The sequence below is a fragment of the Mixophyes fleayi genome, chromosome 5, assembly GCF_038048845.1.
Source record: "Mixophyes fleayi isolate aMixFle1 chromosome 5, aMixFle1.hap1, whole genome shotgun sequence".
Lineage (NCBI taxonomy): Eukaryota > Metazoa > Chordata > Amphibia > Anura > Limnodynastidae > Mixophyes > Mixophyes fleayi.
The window spans coordinates 279461825-279485561 of record NC_134406.1 but is presented as its reverse complement, the minus strand read 5'-3'; the positions used below and the strand labels follow the sequence as shown (position 1 = coordinate 279485561).

General features: G+C 45.7%; 1 protein-coding gene across 4 annotated transcripts in view; it reads right to left on the bottom strand.

Annotated features, from left to right (window-relative positions):
- The window catches only part of HASPIN (histone H3 associated protein kinase), a 67174-nt gene extending 47692 nt beyond the window's left edge, over positions 1-19482 (bottom strand). For 2 of the 4 annotated variants that reach the window (XM_075214339.1, XM_075214340.1), the window contains exons 1-2: positions 19400-19477; positions 14528-14735 (exon numbers count right to left, since the gene is read on the bottom strand). In XM_075214339.1, the coding sequence (XP_075070440.1) occupies positions 14528-14733 (206 nt within the window). In that variant the 5' untranslated portion in view covers positions 14734-14735; positions 19400-19477. Of the gene's footprint in view, positions 1-4479; positions 4607-14527; positions 14736-19399 lie in introns of those variants that run through there. The other 2 variants (XM_075214342.1, XM_075214341.1) reach the window with 2 other exon arrangements.
- Between the last annotated feature and the right edge of the window lie 4255 nt (positions 19483-23737).

Below are 23737 nucleotides of genomic sequence, written 5' to 3'. Positions count from 1 at the left end.
TCTGAGGCCCTACCTATTAATATACCGCAATCCTCTCTATCGTTTTTGCAAAAGAAATTCCCGTTTGTCTGGGTAAAGGATTCTTTGCCATATCTGGGTATACACATTCCCCCTACCCTATCCACAGTATTCAAAACTAATTTCAATCCAATTTATTTACATCTTTCTTCCCTAACTAAGAACTGGCTTAACTTCGAGGTCTCCTGGCTGGGCCGTATAGCTGTTTTTAAAATGATACTGTTACCCAAACTGATGTATATTTTTCGCACTATTCCCTATATTGTACCTAACTGATTGATGGCCCGCTTCCATACGCTAACGATGTCATATGTGTGGCGGCAGAAACGCCCCCTCCTCTCCCATAAACGTATGGCCCTATCTAAACAACGTGGGGGATTGATGCTCCTAACTAATGTTACCAGGAGGCTTGCATATTGAGCCACCTGCGGGATTGGGTGCTCCCTCTTACCTCTAAGCCATGGGTGGATATGGAGAGAGCCTTATGCCCTAGCTACCCGTTGTTGGATCTTCTCTGGACACCCAGGCCGGTCCGCCCATCTGTTGTATACAGGTTACAGTCCATTTCGGATGCCATGCAGGTGTGGGATAGAATCATTGGGCTGCATGCCAACTTTGTACTCCCATCTCGTAACCTCTCTCTTCAAACAGTGGGTCAAATCATTCCAGACTTGAATTTGGCTGCCTGGAAAGCTAGAGGGATTTCCTCAGTGTCAGATTTATTTGCCCAAGGCCTTTTTCTTTCCTTTTCCCAGCTCCAAGATCCTTATAGCTTGCCATCCTCAGAGACATATAGGTACTTGCAAATCAGTCACTGGGTCAAAACTGTTTCTAGGACCCCATACTCCCTCGCTTCGCTCCCATCATCTGTTATAGATAGACTGACAAAGGGTAGTGGTAGAGGCGGAACAACGTTTTGGTATCATTACATTTATTCCTTGATCCCCCCAACTAAAACTCTGGCACAAACCCAGTGGGAAACGGACGTGAAATTAAGGCTCACTGAGCAACAATGGGAGAGAATTTTTGTAACTTCCCACCATATGTCTAAATGCATTAATCACACAGAGATGCAGATCAAACTTCTCAACCGGCTGTACCTTACCCCGGAGCGGCTACATAGGTTCTGGCCAAGCCAATCAAAATTCTGTTGGCGCCATTGTTCTCAAATAGCCGACATTTTTCATGTCTTCTGGTCATGCCCGGTGATACAGCCGCTGTGGGGCAAGGTATTTGCTCTGGTCTCAACGGTCCTAAAAACTCCTGTTGCTCCAGACCCAGCCCTAGCTCTCCTCCAGGTCTATCTGACTTCCATTCCAAAGCACGATCGCTACCTCTTGGGCCACATATTAATAGCTGCTAGAGCAGCGATAGCACAAAACTGGAAGTCTCGGTCCCCCCCTACCACTGCCCGAATCATCTCTAAGCTACAGTATAGCTTTGAGATGGAAACAATAGATACGCCCTATTCCTCATCTGCATCAGCTCCAGCGGCCCTTATAGAATCTCCTCAGCCCACTGATCTGCTCCTATCCCCTGGTATCCTTCCCATGGTGGAGATTTCTCCGGATGATCAAAACGAAGGCTGATATGTCTTGCTATATTTCTTTGGGGTTGTCTGCCTGTTTGCTGGAGGGGGTTTTGTTTTTGTTTTTGTTTCTCTTCCTTATGAGTGGATTGTTTTGTAGTCTCCTTTCATTTTTAAATGCGCATTATTGATATTGTGTGCCTTATATTAGTTTCAAGTTTAATTGAGTGATTCCTTTCCCCCTGCGTGGGGAACCCCCATGTGTTTCCCTTTGTTTGTAATTTCCACTCCCCTTTCTTTTTTTTCTGTACCCCATATCTTTGAAAAATTTGAATAAAAATATTGTTGCAAAAAAAAACAAAAAAAACATGGTGCCGAAGTCTTCTGCTTGGTTTGCGCCTCCGTAGATTAGCTTGCATGAGTCACATGAGATTCTCTAATGGATCTCTGAGCTTTAACACATACTCCACCACAGACACATCCTGGGTGAGTAGCTCATCTTCTCAAAACTCCTGGAACAGGTCAAGTGGTCCACGTTCTCTGCTGCCATATAGTACCTCAAAGGGCAAGGTAACCAGCAGACTCATACAGCACCTCTAGATAAGCAAATAGGAGGTGTGGCAAGCACCGCTCCCAGTCTTCTCTCCCCTATGAAATGCCCGATGCATCTGCTTCAGAGTCCCATTGAACTGCTTGCACAGACCATTCGTCTGGGGATTGTAGGGTGTGGAAAGGAGTTGCCCCCCTTCACATCTTCCCCAGACACACTGGACCAGTTCATTGATGAAGTGCATCTCTTGATTGGTTAGGATCTCGTTGGGAAACTCTACTGTATTGAAAATCCTAAGCAGCACGTACGCTATCTTTGCTGCAATGATGGCTACAGCTAGATACTGGGTAGCGTAATCTACCACGGTGAGGATGTACCTCTTCCCCGATCTACTGGTTACAGTCTAAGGGACCTACGATGTCCACAGCCACTCAGTGGAAAGGTTAACCAACTATTGGCAAGGACCCAAGAAAAGCACAAGCACTGGGGCGCACAAGTCGTGACAGGACTTACAGTAAGCTCTGACGTCATCCAACATTCCAGGCCATAAAAAGTCAGGCACTTCAGTATTCGCTTTCCCCCCTTGGAGTCCAACTATAGGGATTTCATGGGAAACTGACATCAGATGCACTCGAAAGCTCTGTGGTACCACTAGTTAAAATTGTCCCCTTATACTCTTCCTATCTCCATCTCTGAATGGCCACTGCCAACCTGTCGCCTCATGCCTTCCAAGGAGGGATCAGAGAGTTGAGCTTCCCCAAACTCTTTCCTGCACCCCTCACTTTCTACTAAGATAGGACACTCTACAGGAGGGTCTATGTTAGGGCCACTGGCGTCAGTCATAGGAATCTTATGGTGCTTGTCACAACTAAATGCTAGATCATAACCCGGCAACTCCACAATATCAGATGCACTGGAAACAATATATTTTGCATTGCTGGGGGACGATGTCTTTCCAGATGTAAAGAGTTGACTTGTTCTTGATGAACTAGCAGCTTGTAACCTTTACCTATAGGCTTGATATAGCTCCTGACGATCATTACCTAGCAACTTGGGTCCTCTGGGCTGGTAGGTGCAAATACACTTCCTGAAGACTGTAGTCTGGCACTTTGACCCCAGATTATGAGAATGATATATATATATATATATATATATATATATATATATATATATGTATGTATATATATATATATACACATACACACACACAAATATACCCTCGCACACACAGTACATGAAGAGTGTAATGAACACAGTATCTAGTACACACTGTTATAGATATCTAATATATATAAGCCTAGCGGCGTGTGTTAGTCTGTGTGTGGGGAAAAAAAACAAGCTGCAGGGTGGAGTTATACACTGACCTACTAAATTCTTAGCATTATCTAATATATAAAAGTAAAAGCCTAGCGGCGTGTGTTAGTGTGTGTGTGTGTGTAAAAAACTATTTTCTCAGAAAGGACTCATCCAATTGACCTGAAATTTGGTATACTGACATTGTTTGACAAAAAAATTAGAATAGTGAAGTCAGTTAACTTCCATCATCCCCCCTTCCCCCCGTGGGAGGGGTAGTAAAGGCTAAATTTACGAGTTGAGGGGTCAAACTCATTTTCGTGAGGTAATTTTACCTCATGAACACACATTAAAAAGGGCGCTTGCGTCGGGAAGTAACGCTCTTCCCCTGAGGAGGCCTGGGCTAGGCCCAAATGTATGACAAGAACCTTTTTAAGACCTTAAGTAGCTTGATTTGACTAGAATGTATGAGTATCATGCACGGGTTAACTTGTGTGTGTATATATATATATATATATATATATATATATATATATATATACATACACACACACCAGTCCGTATAGTGAGCAATACACACAGTATTTAGTACACACAATATCTAAATTACACAATATATACACACACCTGTATATATAGTATGTAATAAACACAGCATTTGGTGTACAAAACACACACACACACATATATATATATATATATATATATATATATATAACACATACACACGCACACAGATATACAAACACACACCAGTCCGTATATTATGTAATACACGCATAATATATATATATACATACACACACAATATAATTAGTATGTGATTCACGCATAATAATATATATATACACACACACATATATATATATATATATATATACACACACACACACACACACACACACACACACGACAGTATAAATGGTATGTAATACACACAGTATCTATTTAGTGTACACAATATAGACAAGATACTATGTAGGAGATACAGTGTGTGATACAGTATCCAAAGAGTTACGAGAACAAGTTATAAATAAAACAAACTTTAGTAACATGTACGAGGAGTCAGACATTAGATTGAACGACATACCCCTGCTTGTGTGTAACCGGACACAGGCCAGGAATGTTCCTGCAGCTGAGCAGCACGCCCACACACTTCCTCCAAGACCCTGGACATTAACCCTTCTCACTCTATACAATCACACTGCCTGGTGTACTGTTACATTACAGCTTATTACCATAAGAGGGTGGATCCATCAGTAACTCACGTTGGGTGACGCCAACACTCCTCGCCCTATGGGTGACCCACATAGAAATGTTACAGAAGTCCCCTCATTGAATGAACTTTCCCGGGGAGGAGAGGATGAAATATACCAGGTTCTGTGTGTGGCTGGAGTTCCCCTTTACTCCCTTATAGTGTCCACCTCCTCCATCTGCAGCTAACCCAGCTGTAATCAGTATGAAATCTCCCCCAATCTCATAGTACTTATTGTAAGTATAATAGACACATCTCCTTTATAACCACCATATTATATCATGTACTTTCTTCTGAACACTACATGAACTTCTGCTACAGGGAACAGTATATGGGCCGAGCCTTGTCCAGTGGGATCACCTCTCTACCACTCTATCTAGCTGTCAGCTTAGCTGCATGGAAATATCACAGTAATCCCCGTTACACAAACCACCCTGAGCCGCCCCAATGTTCAGGAACAGAGGTATAACTATTACCCCTGACACTATTATGGGATATATATAAGACACCCCCACACGCCCATCCACCTATTATGTGATGGAGACAAACCACGGAAACTAATCTGTGGATTACAGTAGTTAGAGTTCTGGGAGAGACACTGTGAATGCAACACACCCAGACAGACACAGAGCATGTAATAACGAGTGAGACACCCAGACAGACAGACACAGAGCATGTGATAACGAGGGAGACACCCAGACAGACACAGAGCATGTAATAACGAGTGAGACACCCAGACAGACAGATACAGAGCATGTAATAGCGAGTGAGACAGACAGACAGACAGACACAGAGCATGTAATAGCGAGGGAGACACCCAGACAGACAGATACAGAGCATGTAATAGCGAGTGAGACAGACAGACAGATACAGAGCATGTAATAACGAGTGAGACACCCAGACAGACACAGAGCAAGTAATAGCGAGTGAGACAGTCAGACAGACACAGAGCATGTGATAGCGAGTGAGACAGACAGACAGACACAGAGCATGTAATAGCGAGTCAGACACCCAGACAGACAGACAGACACAGAGCATGTGATAGCGAGTGAGACACCCAGACAGACACAGAGCATGTGATAACGAGTGAGACACCCAGACAGACACAGAGCATGTGATAGCGAGTGAGACAGACAGACAGACACAGAGCATGTGATAGCGAGTGAGACACCCAGACAGACACAGAGCATGTAATAGCAAGTGAGACAGTCAGACAGACACAGAGCATGTGATAGCGAGTGAGACAGACAGACAGACACAGAGCAAGTAATAGCAAGTGAGACACCCAGACAGACACAGAGCAAGTAATAGCAAGTGAGACAGACAGACACAGAGCATGTAATAACGAGTGAGACACCCAGACAGACACAGAGCATGTGATAGCAAGTGAGACAGACAGACAGACACAGAGCATGTGATTACGAGTGAGACACCCAGACAGACACAGAGCATGTGATAGCGAGTGAGACACCCAGACAGACAGACACAGAGCAAGTAATAGCGAGGGAGACAGACAGACACAGAGCAAGTAATAACGAGTGAGACACCCAGACAGACACAGAGCAAGTAATAGCAAGTGAGACAGACAGACAGACACAGAGCATGTGATAACGAGTGAGACACCCAGACAGACACAGAGCATGTGATAGCGAGTGAGACACCCAGACAGACACAGAGCATGTAATAGCAAGTGAGACAGACAGACAGACACAGAGCATGTGATAACGAGTGAGACACCCAGACAGACACAGAGCATGTAATAGCAAGTGAGACAGACAGACAGACACAGAGCATGTGATAACGAGTGAGACACCCAGACAGACACAGAGCATGTAATAGCGAGTGAGACACCCAGACAGACACAGAGCATGTGATAACGAGTGAGACACCCAGACAGACACAGAGCATGTGATAGCGAGGGAGACACCCAGACAGACACAGAGCAAGTAATAGCGAGTGAGACACCCAGACAGACACAGAGCATGTAATAACGAGTGACACACCCAGACAGACAGACACAGAGCATGTGATAGCGGGTGAGACAGACACAGAACATGTAATAACGAGTGAGACACCCAGACAGACACAGAGCATGTAATAGCGAGTGAGACACCCAGACAGACACAGAGAATGTGATAACGAGTGAGACAGACAGACACAGAGCATGTGATAGCGAGTGAGACACCCAGACAGACAGACACAGAGCATGTGATAGCGAGTGAGACACCCAGACAGACAGACACAGAGCATGTGATAGCGAGTGAGACACCCAGACAGACAGACACAGAGCAAGTAATAGCGAGGGAGACACCCAGACAGACACAGAGCATGTGATAACGAGTGAGACAGACAGACACAGAGCATGTAATAGCGAGGGAGACACCCAGACAGACACAGAGCATGTGATAGCAAGTGAGACACCCAGACAGACAGACACAGAGCATGCGATAGCGAGTGAGACACCCAGACAGACAGACACAGAGCAAGTAATAACGAGTGAGACACCCAGACAGACAGACACAGAGCATGTAATAACGAGTGAGACACCCAGACAGACACAGAGCATGTGATAGCAAGTGAGACACCCAGACAGACACAGAGCATGTAATAACGAGTGAGACACCCAGACAGACAGACACAGAGCATGTAATAGCGAGGGAGACACCCAGACAGACACAGAGCATGTGATAGCGAGTGAGACACCCAGACAGACAGACACAGAGCATGTGATAACGAGTGAGACACCCAGACAGACAGACACAGAGCATGTGATAGCGAGTGAGACACCCAGACAGACAGACACAGAGCATGTGATAACGAGTGAGACACCCAGACAGACAGACACAGAGCATGTGATAGCGAGTGAGACACCCAGACAGACACAGAGCAAGTAATAACGAGTGAGACACCCAGACAGACACAGAGCAAGTGATAGCGAGTGAGACACCCAGACAGACACAGAGCATGTGATAACGAGTGAGACACCCAGACAGACAGATACAGAGCATGTAATAGCGAGTGAGACACCCAGACAGACACAGAGCAAGTAATAGCGAGTGAGACACCCAGACAGACACAGAGCATGTGATAGCAAGTGAGACACCCAGACAGACAGACACAGAGCACGTAATAGCGAGTGAGACACCCAGACAGACAGGCACAGAGCAAGTAATAACGAGTGAGACACCCAGACAGACAGACACAGAGCATGTAATAACGAGTGAGACACCCAGACAGACACAGAGCATGTGATAGCAAGTGAGACACCCAGACAGACACAGAGCATGTAATAACGAGTGAGACACCCAGACAGACAGACACAGAGCATGTGATAGTGAGGGAGACACCCAGACAGACACAGAGCATGTGATAGCGAGTGAGACACCCAGACAGACACAGAGCATGTGATAGCGAGGGAGACACCCAGACAGACACAGAGCATGTAATAGCAAGTGAGACAGACAGACAGACACAGAGCATGTGATAACGAGTGAGACACCCAGACAGACACAGAGCATGTAATAGCAAGTGAGACAGACAGACAGACACAGAGCATGTGATAACGAGTGAGACACCCAGACAGACACAGAGCATGTGATAGCGAGGGAGACACCCAGACAGACACAGAGCGTGTGATAGCGAGTGAGACACCCAGACAGACACAGAGCATGTGATAGCGAGGGAGACACCCAGACAGACACAGAGCATGTAATAGCAAGTGAGACAGACAGACAGACACAGAGCATGTGATAACGAGTGAGACACCCAGACAGACACAGAGCATGTGATAGCGAGGGAGACACCCAGACAGACACAGAGCAAGTAATAGCGAGTGAGACACCCAGACAGACACAGAGCATGTAATAACGAGTGAGACACCCAGACAGACACAGAGCATGTGATAGCGGGTGAGACAGACACAGAACATGTAATAACGAGTGAGACAGACAGACACAGAGCATGTAATAGCGAGGGAGACACCCAGACAGACACAGAGCATGTGATAGCAAGTGAGACACCCAGACAGACAGACACAGAGCACGTAATAGCGAGTGAGACACCCAGACAGACAGACACAGAGCAAGTAATAACGAGTGAGACACCCAGACAGACAGACACAGAGCATGTAATAACGAGTGAGACACCCAGACAGACACAGAGCATGTGATAGCAAGTGAGACACCCAGACAGACACAGAGCATGTAATAACGAGTGAGACACCCAGACAGACAGACACAGAGCATGTAATAGCGAGGGAGACACCCAGACAGACACAGAGCATGTGATAGCGAGTGAGACACCCAGACAGACAGACACAGAGCATGTGATAACGAGTGAGACACCCAGACAGACAGACACAGAGCATGTGATAGCGAGTGAGACACCCAGACAGACAGACACAGAGCATGTGATAACGAGTGAGACACCCAGACAGACAGACACAGAGCATGTGATAGCGAGTGAGACACCCAGACAGACACAGAGCATGTGATAGCGAGTGAGACACCCAGACAGACAGACACAGAGCATGTGATAGCGAGTGAGACACCCAGACAGACACAGAGCAAGTAATAATGAGTGAGACACCCAGACAGACACAGAGCAAGTGATAGCGAGTGAGACACCCAGACAGACACAGAGCATGTAATAACGAGTGAGACACCCAGACAGACAGATACAGAGCATGTGATAGCGAGTGAGACACCCAGACAGACAGACACAGAGCATGTGATAGCGAGTGAGACACCCAGACAGACAGACACAGAGCATGTGATAACGAGTGAGACACCCAGACAGACAGACACAGAGCATGTGATAGCGAGTGAGACACCCAGACAGACACAGAGCATGTGATAGCGAGTGAGACACCCAGACAGACAGACACAGAGCATGTGATAGCGAGTGAGACACCCAGACAGACACAGAGCATGTAATAGCGAGTGAGACACCCAGACAGACACAGAGCAAGTAATAGCGAGTGAGACACCCAGACAGACAGACAGACACAGAGCACGTAATAGCGAGTGAGACACCCAGACAGACAGACAGACAGACACAGAGCATGTGATAACGAGTGAGACACCCAGACAGACAGATACAGAGCATGTGATAGCGAGTGAGACACCCAGACAGACAGACACAGAGCATGTGATAGCGAGTGAGACACCCAGACAGACAGACACAGAGCATGTGATAACGAGTGAGACACCCAGACAGACAGACACAGAGCATGTGATAGCGAGTGAGACACCCAGACAGACACAGAGCATGTGATAGCGAGTGAGACACCCAGACAGACAGACACAGAGCATGTGATAGCGAGTGAGACACCCAGACAGACACAGAGCAAGTAATAACGAGTGAGACACCCAGACAGACACAGAGCAAGTGATAGCGAGTGAGACACCCAGACAGACACAGAGCATGTAATAACGAGTGAGACACCCAGACAGACAGATACAGAGCATGTAATAGCGAGTGAGACACCCAGACAGACACAGAGCAAGTAATAGCGAGTGAGACACCCAGACAGACAGACAGACACAGAGCACGTAATAGCGAGTGAGACACCCAGACAGACAGACAGACACAGAGCATGTGATAACGAGTGAGACACCCAGACAGACAGATACAGAGCATGTAGTAACGAGTGAGACACCCAGACAGACGGAAACAGAGAGAGTCCAGTGCTCTCCCCAGGAAAGTTTGCCAGCCGGGTGGCATTAATAAGCAGCCGGATGGAGGCAGTTGTAACATTTTGCAATGATAATGTAAAATGTTGTAGGTTATTGCTCACACCTGCCAGGACTGGTCAGACGGGTGGTCAGTGAACACTGCTGGCTGTAGTGCTCACATAGTGTCTGTTATAATAGGAGAAACAATGGTTTATTCTACTATAATAGGAGTCTGCTGGGCTCCAAGAGCCGGGTGGAAGTAAAACCAGCTAGATGGAGCACTGAGGTAATAGGTGCTGGGAGAACACTGGAGTGAGGCACTCAGACAAACAGAAAGACACCATACGCGTTAGATACCCAGACAGACCAAGACAGAGAAAGCAAGCAAGCCAGGTAGACAGCAGGCAAACGAGCCAGCAAAGAGAGAGAGAGCGAGAGCCAGGCAGAGAGGCAGAGATAGAGAGAGAGAGCGAGAGCCAGGCAGAGAGAAAGAGAGCGAGAGCCAGGCAGAGAGAAAGAGAGCGAGAGCCAGGCAGAGAGGCAGAGAGAGAAAGAGAGCGAGAGCCAGGCAAATAGAGAGAGAAAGAGAGCGCGAGCCAGGCAGAAAGGGAGAGCATGCAAGCCAGGCAGAAAGGGAGAGCACGCGAGCCAGGCAGAAAGGGAGAGCACGCGAGCCAGGCAGAAAGAGAGAGCACGCGAGCCAGGCAGAAAGAGAGAGCAAGAGAGAGCACGCAAGCCAGGCAGAAAGTTAGAGCACGCGAGCCAGGCAGAAAGAGAGAGCACGCGAGCCAGGCAAAAAGAGAGAGCAAGAGAGAGCACGCAAGCCAGGCAGAAAGGGAGAGCACGCGAGCCAGGCAGAAAGGGAGAGCACGCGAGCCAGGCAGAAAGGGAGAGCACGCGAGCCAGGCAGAAAGGGAGAGCACGCGAGCCAGGCAGAAAGGGAGAGCACGCGAGCCAGGCAGAAAGAGAGAGCACGCGAGCCAGGCAGAAAGAGAGAGCACGCTAGCCAGGCAGAAAGAGAGAGCACGCTAGCCAGGCAGAAAGAGAGAGCACGCAAGCCAGGCAGAAAGAGAGAGCACGCAAGCCAGGCAGAAAGAGAGAGCAGGCAAGCCAGGCAGAAAGAGAGCGCACGCAAGCCAGGCAGAAAGAGAGCGCACGCAAGCCAGGCAGAAAGAGAGAGCACGCAAGCCAGGCAGAAAGAGAGAGCACGCAAGCCAGGCAGAAAGAGAGAGCACGCAAGCCAGGCAGAAAGAGAGCGCACGCAAGCCAGGCAGAAAGAGAGCGCACGCAAGCCAGGCAGAAAGAGAGCGCACGCAAGCCAGGCAGAAAGAGAGAGCACGCAAGCCAGGCAGAAAGAGAGCGCACGCAAGCCAGGCAGAAAGAGAGCGCACGCAAGCCAGACAGAGAGCGAACCAGGTAGACAGAGGGCGAGCCAGGCAAAGAGAAAGAGAGTGCCAGGCAGAGAGCAAGAACGAGCGAGCCAGGAAAAGAACAAGAGCAAGAGCCAGAGCCAGGCAGAGAGCAAGAGCGAGTGTGAGCCAGGCAGAGAGCAAGAGCGAGAGAGAAAGAGAGAGAGCGGGAGTAAGGCAGAGAGCGAGAGAGAGCCAGGCAGAGAGAGAGAGAGAGAGAGCGGGAGTAAGGCAGAGAGCGAGAGAGAGCCAGGCAGAGAGAGAATGAGTCAGTCAGACAGATTATGAAAGACCAAAGTCATCATCACCAAATACAATAGTGAATGTGTCTGCATACCCCTTTGTGGGAAATAATACTCTACAAAATGTGAGGATTGGGGGCGTATTCATATTCACAAAATACACAAACACAACACATAAATTCAAAACATACTATATTATACTACTCAACAAATGTTTAAATATTCTCTACATCTGGCATGTGAGTATGTGTTTTTGCCTAATTTAGGGAAGCTGAATTCAGTGGAAAATCAGATTATCTCTATAACATCACAATTATTAGATGCACACAAATAGTAAAGGCGATAATAGCTATATCTGAAAAAAGAAAATGAAAATTTCCATTAATCTCTATAGAATTGAAAGATTCTCATTGCATACATTTATAAAATACTAATACAACTACAGAAATGCTTAATAACTGCAGAAACTAAACTTCAGAAACTCAAAACAATCCAAATTAGCCACAATGTAACTGTTAATAAAAGATAAAATGTAACGTCACTTTGCTTTAGGGAAATAGGATGTTGATGCTTCCCGTTTGTACGGTCTCATTGGTCTCTCTAGAAGGGAAGCAGTAGTAGTCCCCCATCATTGGTAGTGATGCTCCATTGTCAGAATGTCAGTGAAACGTTTGCCCTGTTCATCACTTACACTACCCAGGTTGTCAGGAAAAAAGTCTAAATGGGAACGTGAAAAATACATTTTAAGTGACATTCTATAACCCATATTCTTGTAGTTGTCTAATAGTTCATTCATGAAGGACATGTAGTTGGCCTCTTTTCTGTTCCACGCATAGCTGCTTTAAAGGAGCATTAAGTATTCATTTGTAAGCATTTTCCTTATTTAGGGGCATACAAATATGCCTTCTTTAAGTTTTGCTTCGCTTAACTTCGGAAACTGTTCTTTCAGATTACTGAAACCCTGACCTTCTTTATCCAGAGCGTTCTTCATTGGGCCCAACTTACTGGGAAGCGGTTAAAATGATTTCATTCGGCTCGACCAATGGAGGGTACTTGATGTGTTTCTCTCCAGCAACATCAGGTTTCACTCTCTGGCCACTTCTTTGTGATATAATGATTTTAGTGCCCCATAGACAGAAAACAGCAGCACTCTGTGAATTCACCTTGCAAACCTAACAGCAGTGCAGCTACCTTTATGTCACAACAAAGATTCCATCCGTGATCCCTCCAACAACACAGACATACTGTTATAAGTTCCTTTCATGTTCACTGCATAGGCCACAGGCACTGAAGGGAGTCTGTTTCTATTATGGAGCAACACTGCTCATAGACTCTTCCAGGAATCAATAAACAGTCACCACTCACTAGTATTCAATCATTACCCCGGTAACATCAGTACACACACTGACCGAGGGAGTCTGGCCAAGCACTTACTGTCATTAAATACTTTACTTTTCCAATTTCAATTTTTCAAAATATCTCAAAAACCTTTCTGAAGGTTTATTTGTATTCTACACACAAAATGACATGAAAATTAATATATATCATGTCAGATACAAAATGGCTGTTGAGTAGTGTTATCAATGAGTAAAAAAATGACGACAGCACATATAGTTTTAATTGTGACAAATATGAAAAAAGAAAAGAAAAGAAACAAAAAGCCGAAGTGTGTACAAAAGAAACAAACAAACAAAATTTTTATATAAAAAATAGATTATATATAGTATAAAATAAAGAATCACTGTGTCCTATAACATAACTTCTGAAAATATATTGTGGAAGCCTCTACAATAATTAAATGAACATGTGAAACGGGTCTCAACACTTAAGGAATGATTCCTAGGAGCTGAGGCACAGAAACACTTGTACATACAAAATAAGACCACTCAAATCACCCAATCTGCCTCTAATAAGGATCACTCCAAGATGTCCCAGCTGTATGTCCACACATTGTACACAATCCATGTGCCCAGATCATTGGACCAGTTTGTGCAACCTCCAATATAAACCCACAATATGTGCATTACAACATTGCCTTGCAGTGTCCAGGCTACATCATACCACACCACCACCTGTAACCAGGACATACTAAGTTCTAATCAGCCAATATTCCAGAGCTAATTCCACCCATGTCTGCTACAAAGAGACCCCAATGAAGATGTCACGTACAATAGTACAGCATTACAGAATATCATGTACTAAGAGTGGCTTGCTCTAAACAGAGAACGGAGGGCACGCTCTGCTCTCCACGACACGATTCCAACACACTATAGCAAGTCAGGACGGGTCCAACCCTTGAGCCCCAGAATTACTATCCAACAGAGATATGGCAAAGTATAACTATCCCTCCATAGGAAACTAGTGCAGAGCTCAGAGAGGAGACCTTCCAAGTATTCACATAAGTGTGTGGGAAAAAAACAAATATGTGCTCTGAGTAAAAAAGGAATACATGCTTAATATGTTAAAATTACAAAGCAATGACTACAAACCAAAGAAAGCTCTCTCTCTCTCTTATATATATATATATAATACACAAGTCATGAGACGCAAGACTCACCTTTTAGGAGGTAGGTAGTCAGAGTCTGCAGAAGACGATGTCTCACGCGAAGATGAGAGGTTTGAGGAAGAGCATGAACTAGAGAAGAGATGTTTGCGCTCGGCTGCAGGCGAGAACCATTTCTGAGGCTGCACCTTCCTCGCAGGACGCAGACGACTATAGGTCCTTATAACGCCGCTTCGGACGTCCACGCTCTTCCCTGCCATATCTAAGAGAGAACACATTGATATAGAAACATTATAACTTGCTGATGTTATTCCTGTGGTGTATGCTACGAGACAGAGAGAAGAGCCGCCTCGCACTGTAAAACATGTGCTGATAAAACACGCTTCTAAGTATGTGTTTCTGCCAACCCTCTACACATGGTCCAGAACCCCCTCTTTAAGCAACTATTTATTTTTATTACACAAATAAATAGTGATGCTGGTAATAGTCACCAGAAGTCATAAATAAATCCTAATTATTGATCAGCAGAGTCAACAAGAGAAGGAATGCACACATTATACCACAAACAGACCAGGTGATAAATATCAGTGACCTGTAGCACTAGGCCATAGAGCCGTACTGGGTAATGGACCATATTATGGCATTGAATGGGGACTAAAAGCAAGATCACCATTAGGGGCCTTATTTGGGTTCATGTTTTTACATTTCTGAAGTAGCCAGATGGATGTTGGTCAACCCCGAGTACCCTGGGTGATGGAGTAAAATTCTCAATGTCCAAGTCTCATGAAGCTGCTGTCTAAATGGTACATGCAATGTGGTCTCCACTTCTGGTTCCTGCCAGTGATCTAGGTTCGGAAGGGGGATGTGTTCCATAGTTTGCCTTGAGACGTGTTTGTCCAATCACCCTTGTATGGTAGCGGCTTGGTAGAGGCAGGGCTTGAAGGTGTTACTTTTACACCCAACCTAGTACAAGCTATAGAGGAATATTCAGATGTACACGAGAGGCAGTACTCTTCTTAGAGTGTGGATGTCTACTACGAGACCCTGCGCAGATTACTGCACTAGGCAAACAACCCTTCCTTGCCTATTTCAGCCACATCAATGACTCAGATGGGTCTCACATATCCAGATGTCACCGAGATGTCATGAGGACTCCCCCAATCCTATATAACATCATTAGAAGAAATTATAAATAGAAATTGGTTCACACAGACTAAGACAATGCTTTATTGCTACCCAAATGTTAAAGGCATTGCATGTAGGGATCAGTAATTTGCCCTACAAGTCTGAATCTTAACGCAGGCAGTCCTTCCGCTCCTGGAATCTGATACATCTCACTGACAATTTGATAATCCTCTGGGAGTTGGTAAGGAATAAGAACTGGAATTTGGGAGTAATCCGACAGTGGCTTTAGAATGACAGCAACCACCATAGAGCAAAATGTTCAGATTAGTAGATTTTAAAAACACAACAAAACATTGAGGAAAATCACAGCCTGTTGTCCAACTGCACTGACCATTCATCTGTGTGCACCACCAATCTAAACCCTTGTACTAGATCACAAACATCTCTATATAATGCAGTGCTGCAAATCCCAGGAGACAGGTAGCTCAATGTAACAAAAGCTGATGTTTAGATTTATATTTAATGTCAGAGGATTCTCATCTTCCCTGGCTCCATAAAGAATAATTTGACTGAATGATTACCATTATTAGTACATCATGACTAAAAGCCTCATTGCAATGCAGTTATAAGTAAACCATAAAACTGTTCTGTGTCCTAATACAAAACCTTAGGTGGTTAATTACTTATAACACACACTCAGTGCCAATCAGTCGCCGTCTGATAGACTTCCTACAGATTGATCAGCTCAAAGAATGTTTCCGATAAAAACTATAACCCACACAGCAAATATATTGTGGGGTGTCTGGGGGTGGGGGCATATATGGGAGGGGGGAGAGGAGTGATGGGGGGAATAGGTATGTGCAGAAGGAAGCAGAGTGAAGAGCTATGAAGGGGACTAAAGGGAAAGGGGTTAAGGGGGGATAGGAGGAGATAGGGAAACATGAGGGATGGGGTAGTGAGTCAGAGTGGGGGCAGAGGCCCAAAGAGTGGAGATGGATAGAGGAGAGGGACGAGGAGAGGGACGAGGAGAGGGACGAGGAGAGGGACGAAGAGAGGGACGAAGAGAGGGACGGCAGAGGGATGAGGAGAGGGATGAGGAGAGAGATGGGAGAGGGATGAGGAGAGGGATGAAGAGAGGGATGAAGAGAGGGATGAGGAGAGGGATGAAGAGAGGGATGAAGAGAGGGATGAAGAGAGGGATGAAGAGAGGGATGAAGAGAGGGATGAAGAGAGGGATGAAGAGAGGGATGAGGAGAGGGATGAGGAGAGGGATGAGGAGAGGGATGGGGAGAGGGATGGGGAGAGAGATGGGGAGAGAGATGGGGAGAGAGATGGGGAGAGGGATGAGGAGAGGGATGAGGAGAGGGATGAAGAGAGGGATGAGGAGAGGGATGAAGAGAGGGATGAGGAGAGGGATGAGGAGAGGGATGAAGAGAGGGATGAAGAGAGAGATGGGAGAGGGATGAGGAGAGGGATGAGGAGAGGGATGAGGAGAGGGATGAAGAGAGGGATGAAGAGAGGGATGAGGAGAGGGATGAGGAGAGGGATGAGGAGAGGGATGAGGAGAGGGATGAGGAGAGGGATGAGGAGAGGGATGAGGAGAGGGATGAAGAGAGGGATGAAGAGAGGGATGAGGAGAGGGATGAGGAGAGGGATGAAGAGAGGGATGAGGAGAGGGATGAGGAGAGGGATGAGGAGAGAGATGGGAGAGGGATGAGGAGAGGGATGAGGAGAGGGATGAGGAGAGGGATGAAGAGAGGGATGAGGAGAGGGATGAGGAGAGGGATGAGGAGAGGGATGAGGAGAGGGATGAGGAGAGGGATGAGGAGAGGGATGAGGAGAGGGATGAAGAGAGGGATGAGGAGAGGGATGAGGAGAGGGATGAGGAGAGGGAGGTTAGAAGTGAGGTGAGGGACGATTAAGGATAAAGTGGAGGAAACATGAGAAAAGTAGTGGAAAAAAGGAAATAGGATCAGGAAGGGAATTTCATCATCATCATCATCATTTATTTATATAGCGCAAATGATTCCACAGCGCTGTACAGAGAACTCACTCACATCACTCCCTGCCCCATTAGAGCTTACAGTCTACATTCCCCTAACATACACACACAGACAGATTAGGGTCAATTTGATAGCAGCCAATTAACTTACTAGTATGTTTTTGGATTGTGGGAGGAAACACAGGAAAATATACTAACTCCACAGAAAAGGCCATAGTCAGGAATCAAACTCATAACCCCAGTGCTGTGGGGAAGAAGTGCTAACCACTGAGCCACCGTGACAGTAGTGATGAGGGACAGGTGAGTAAAACACAGGATTGACAGTGACATTTGCCTGGAGCGGTGAGGGCCTAAGGCATTCTACAAGGGTCATTGAGGCGGCTGTAGATGAACACTGAGCTAGGGGGAGTTGTAGAGTCTGGGTAAATGGAGCAGCAATTGTGGTTAGAAAGTGGGAATACAAGCTGTAACAAATACAAAATTACCAGGTCATACTTGTATGGATCTATATGATGTGTGGAGTTTGTATGTTCTTCCCGCGTTCGCTCTGGTTTCCTTCCACAGTCCCAAAACATACTGGTAGGTTAATTGGCTTCTGGGAAAATGGACCTTAAAATGTGTGTGGTTCTGTTTAAATGTGGTAGTATGGCTGGATTTTGTAGAAATAATTTATTTTGGAAATGTATTTCAATTAGTGGTGTAGGCACCAATGTATATAATTGCAAATGCACTTATCGTGTTACATTGGGATGTGTTTTGTATGGAAATGTCTTGTTTGGGGTTGTAGCTTTTCTTTGGGAATTCCCAAATTAGCAATAGAGTGGAGGAAATATATTTATTTCTGATGCATATTTCAGGGGAGGAAATGTGTATTCTGCAACTGTCTGAAGAAAGGACCCCATGTTAATCTCATGTTAATTAGACCTTTTGATGTGCGAGTGTCCAACACAACTGACGGCACAGGAAGATTTAATTAGACTGTTAGATTTTCTCTGTCTCTAAAACAGGATGCAGGAAATGACAGTAAGTTTTAGGATATCACAGATAAGTGTAAATATTAAGTATAAATAGCATTTAACTCCATATTTTGGGAAACATAGTGCATCTTGATACTAAAAATATCTCAGACCTCAGGCGGTTGGATTACCCTGTGAGGCTGTGTCCAAAACTGTATAAAATTGTTTGTACTGAATGTATCATTTTTCCTCCATCTGACCCGATCATTGGTACCTTAGACCAGTGTGACTGCCCTTATCAGGGCATGTGAGCAAATACACATCACTTGCTTCAAAGACCTACTTGACAAGTTGGAATACTCCAAATATATTATATTTTAGCAATACAGTTGGTTAAAATGATGAACAGATTGATATGAGAACCTGTAAGATTCCAGACAGCAAGTCTTTATACCAGAGTCCCTTCTTGTTTCATATATAGTTCTAGTGACAATCACTGACCATTATATCATGTCTACATATAGGGCTATGTACTGGGTGTAACTCTGTGTATACAGTTAGAGGCTATAGACTGCAGACATCAATACATCACATCATCTATACACGTATACACACGTTGTACAGCGCTACGGAAGTTGTTGGCGCTTTATAATGATGATGATGAGACCTGTCAACATCATCATTTATTTACATAGTGCCAGTAAAGTCCATAGCGCTGTACACATACATGTATGTATGTATGTATGTATCTCCCGTCCAGTGCACAGAGCCCGGGGCGGACACACCGTGCTCCTGTCCCGGCTGACCGGCATCTTGTACAGTAATCCTATATATCACACTCACCCTCTCTGTGGACGGCGGAATTTAACTCACAACTTCCGGTCCGGAACAATATTCAAACTTCCCGCCCGCGGCACGTGACAGCCGCCTGGCCGCCATCTTGGTTGTGGGCAGCGACCCTGACAGGGTCTATAATAACTTCATACGCGAACGATGTGTTGTACGTTATCAGACGCTGCTTCTCTCCACAGCAATAAACGGGTTTATATCGTGTTTTACGGCAGTAACCTGAACATCTGAGTATTACTACAACCTGTGGTTCTCATCCTCCGTGGACCCCGCCCAGCACATGACTGAGGAGCAGGCGGTCATGTGATCACATGTCACGTGTCCGCCAGGAGCCCGATGGGCCCGGCTGGTGCCCGCTGGCGGGAGTACAGCTCCGTCATAGCCCCTGATCTGTGCCCCTTCCCCGGTGGGTTATAGTTCATCTATAGAATGAGCAGGTTTGTACGTCAGCCCCGGGGATAGGAGACACTGCCGGCTTATTACCAGCTCGTCTGGGGCCGGGTATAATGAGGGAGCTGCTGTAACGTCATGTCAGCATGTTATGGATGAGCTGTTTGTAGATAATTGTAATACAAACCAATGACAACGAGATTTCCCTTTATGGACGAGATGTTAAAGCATTACATTTATTTTATTGTTCTATTTAATAAACTTTCCTTTAAATACAAATATCTCAAAGTCCTGAGAGAGCATAAATGTGACCCCGTTGAAGGGTCTTGGGGTGCGGTGATCATACTTCCATACTTTACAGTAGGGAGACCCAGGTGGATCTGCAGTGATGCGGATTACGAAACCTAAGGTTGAGCTCCAGGGATAGCTAATAGTAATAGATGGATTGGTAGGGATCATGTAATCATTCATCTTTAATTATGGTGACTCCTTTATCTCTTACCAAGCTTCCTCCTAGGTCTGGGATTTTGGAATCTTGGTAAAGGTCTTGTAACCAGGGCTGGTGAAATGCGTTGTACACTCTTCTGTCTAGAGAAGAACGAGGCTGTAGATACTGTATCATCTGAGAGCCTCTCTTGGAGACTGAATGCTAGTCCACCCATATGGCTGTTTTATGCCGTAAATGGCTGTTAATCTCTTCAGCCTTTGTAGGCTGTTCTCCCAGCTGTTACCACACATGCAGGATATTCTATAACCTACATCACTATTTTTTGCCTCTTGGTAAGATACTAAGAATATAGTTGGGGTGGCGTTAGTCGGCCACCAGACGCTGTAAGTGCCAACTGTGCACTTGTAGGAGAGTAGAGGCTGCCACCACCAGGCTTCTTTACTGGCACCTGGTCCCTCTTTTAGGTGGTGTGTAGCTGCTCCAGCGCCTCTTTGCTGGTGACTGACTGGTTCCTCCTGACTACTTACTATGGATTAGGACAGGCTGGTTATGGATTAGATTGTTAGCTGTCACATGTCACTCACCCACGGCTGCCACCCGGTAACCTGAGCATCATTCATTCCTCATTCTCTGGTTCTAACCCCGGCTGTCAGGCCGGCAATCGATTCTGCACATGCGCAGGTAATCATTTCACCTGTCCTGTTCATCCATTGGTTACCTCTCGTTTATAAGGCTCCTCTCAGCTCCTCTTAGTGCTGGATCTTCTCGTCAGACTCCTGGCCTGGAAGCAGCTCATGCACTCTGCTGCAATCACCTATTACCTGCGCCACTCGTTAGTGGTAACTACTGCAGATTATCGCTATCATCTCTCCAAGTGTGCTGCTGCAGATCATCTATTATCTCTCTGTGGACTATCGCTGAGCCTCACTCAGTACTCCTACTCATTTGTGGCTATCTAGTGCCTACATTCTTCTCCGTACTCGGTTCTCGCTCACTGGGAACTCCCCTAGAGGGACGCGACCTGCAGGATGGAAGCTTCCAAGCCCAAATTCGCTTGCGGGAACCTCTGGTGAAAACCTTCCACTTTGTTAGATTCCGCGCCTCTGGGTGAAGTACCACCAATCCCAGGCAGAGCAGAAGGATCCCACTCATCCTAGTGAATCCTGATATTAGCTCTAATCTGTTGGTCACAGGGTACAGCAGAATAGAGCAGGATCTGTAAGAAGAGTACTATTATCACTGGAATCTTCTATCCAGCATCTGAAATAGAACAGATGGAGTCATTTTAACCCTTTGCTTGTCGTGAGCGTAGGACTTCCATTAATAGCTGTTAGGATGCCAACAATATAAAGCTTTGCCATGATGGACACCAGTGACCGCTATTATCTTAACTGCAGCCAACAGGAGGAGGATTAGGTATATGGAAGCTGTACGTGTCCTGTGTCTGGTGGAGGAATAGGTATATAGGGTGACATCACATGATGGTATGAGGGAGGTCTGTCAGGTAATATGGAGGCTGTACATGTCCTGTGTCTGGGGGAGGAATAGGTATATAGGGTGACATCACATGAGGGGAGGTCTGTCAGGTAATATGGGGGCTGTACATGTCCTGTGTCTGGGAGAGGAATAGGTATATAGGGTGACATCACATGATGGTATAAGGGAGGTCTGTCAGGTAATATGGGGGCTGTACATGTCCTGTGTCTGGGAGAGGAATAGGTATATAGGGTGACATCACATGATGGTATAAGGGAGGTCTGTCAGGTAATATGGAGGCTGTACATGTCCTGTGTCTGGGAGAGGAATAGGTATATAGGGTGACATCACATGATGGTATGAGGGAGGTCTGTCAGGTAATATGGAGGCTGTACATGTCCTGTGTCTGGGAGAGGAATAGGTATATAGGGTGACATCACATAATGGTATGAGGGAGGTCTGTCAGGTTATATGGGGGCTGTACATGTCCTGTGTCTGGGGGAGGAATAGGTATATAGGGTGACATCACATGATGGTATGAGGGAGGTCTGTCAGGTAATATGGAGGCTGTACATGTCCTGTGTCTGAGAAGAATAGGTATATAGGGTGACATCACATGATGGTATGAGGGAGGTCTGTCAGGTAATATGGAGGCTGTACATGTCCTGTGTCTGGGAGAGGAATAGGTATATAGGGTGACATCACATGACGGTATGAGGGAGGTCTGTCATGGTATATGGAGGCTGTACATGTCCAGTGTATAGGTATATAGGGTGACATCACATGACTATCTGTAGGAATAGGAGAAAGAGGTTGTTTTTTTGTTTGTTTGGCATCGTTAGATTCAATAACACTCTCCACCAGGGGTGTGGCATCTACAGTAGTCGCTAAAAGAACCTTATCACTGCGGTATTGGCGGGGCATTGCCACCGATAGGAAGTGTGCTCGAGTGCCAGACTCGGTGGTGGCGGGGCATCACTGAGGTAGAGTACTAACAATAATAAATCTCTGGAGTAGTCCGCCATTCCAAGTACTGGCGTCAGACATTTTGCAGCATCTACTCTCAACATCAACTACTACATCCCCCGCTGCCTCTACACATTTAAGAAGCATCAGTCAGTGACTATTCCACCAAATCATCATTTTTTAAATCTGAAAAGGCAAACTTAAGACACGGCGCTCATGCTAACACAACCACTATATGGAAATCACCAGCAAACATTAATAATGTCTCTGAATGAGACATTGTTATTGTTCTTAATGCTGGCGCCACACAGCTTGTATTTTACTGCGGACGGGAGCGGTCATTGATAATGATGTCTCACACACGCATACCACTCATTGACAGCAGGGGTGCAGCAAAGCACCTTTGGGGATCCGAGTACCGAGCCAATGGCTCTGTACTTTCGCGCTATTTCGGATTCCAAAAGAGAAGAGCTGCATTGGTAATTTTGTCATTGCTGAAATACAAATATACAAGTCCTTGCAAGTTTTTTTTCTGAATTTGCACCAATAAGTGTACGGTCTTATCAAAATGGATTCACAGCAGTACACAGAAGAGCAGGAGCAGCAAGCAGCTGCTGCCATCAGTCCTGATGATAATAATCCCTGTATGTCATCTGGTAAAGGCTATGTAAAAGTACATAGTCTTTTAGTCAGGGAAAAAAACAAACAAAAAAACACCTTTTATCGTGTTGAAGAAAAAAAAGCTGTAATCCAGTAAAAGTTAACTGCAGATAGAAAAAAAAATTGCGAACATGTGATTCTACACACGCAGTGGCAAAGAAAGAATGAGGCTTTCTCCTTTCTCTATGAGTGCGAGATCTAAAATCTTGTAAGGTCACTCATGACCAAGCAAGACCAAGTAATTCAGAGTCCAAAAGTGGTGCACAAATACTGTTATGTGTAAAAGCCCGAGCTGGAAGATAACAGTAAGGCATTAGAGGAAAATGTATGCTCAGATTCAGAAATGACACCAATCCCTGTGGAGAGTCCATCCACCAGTGGTATGTCTAATC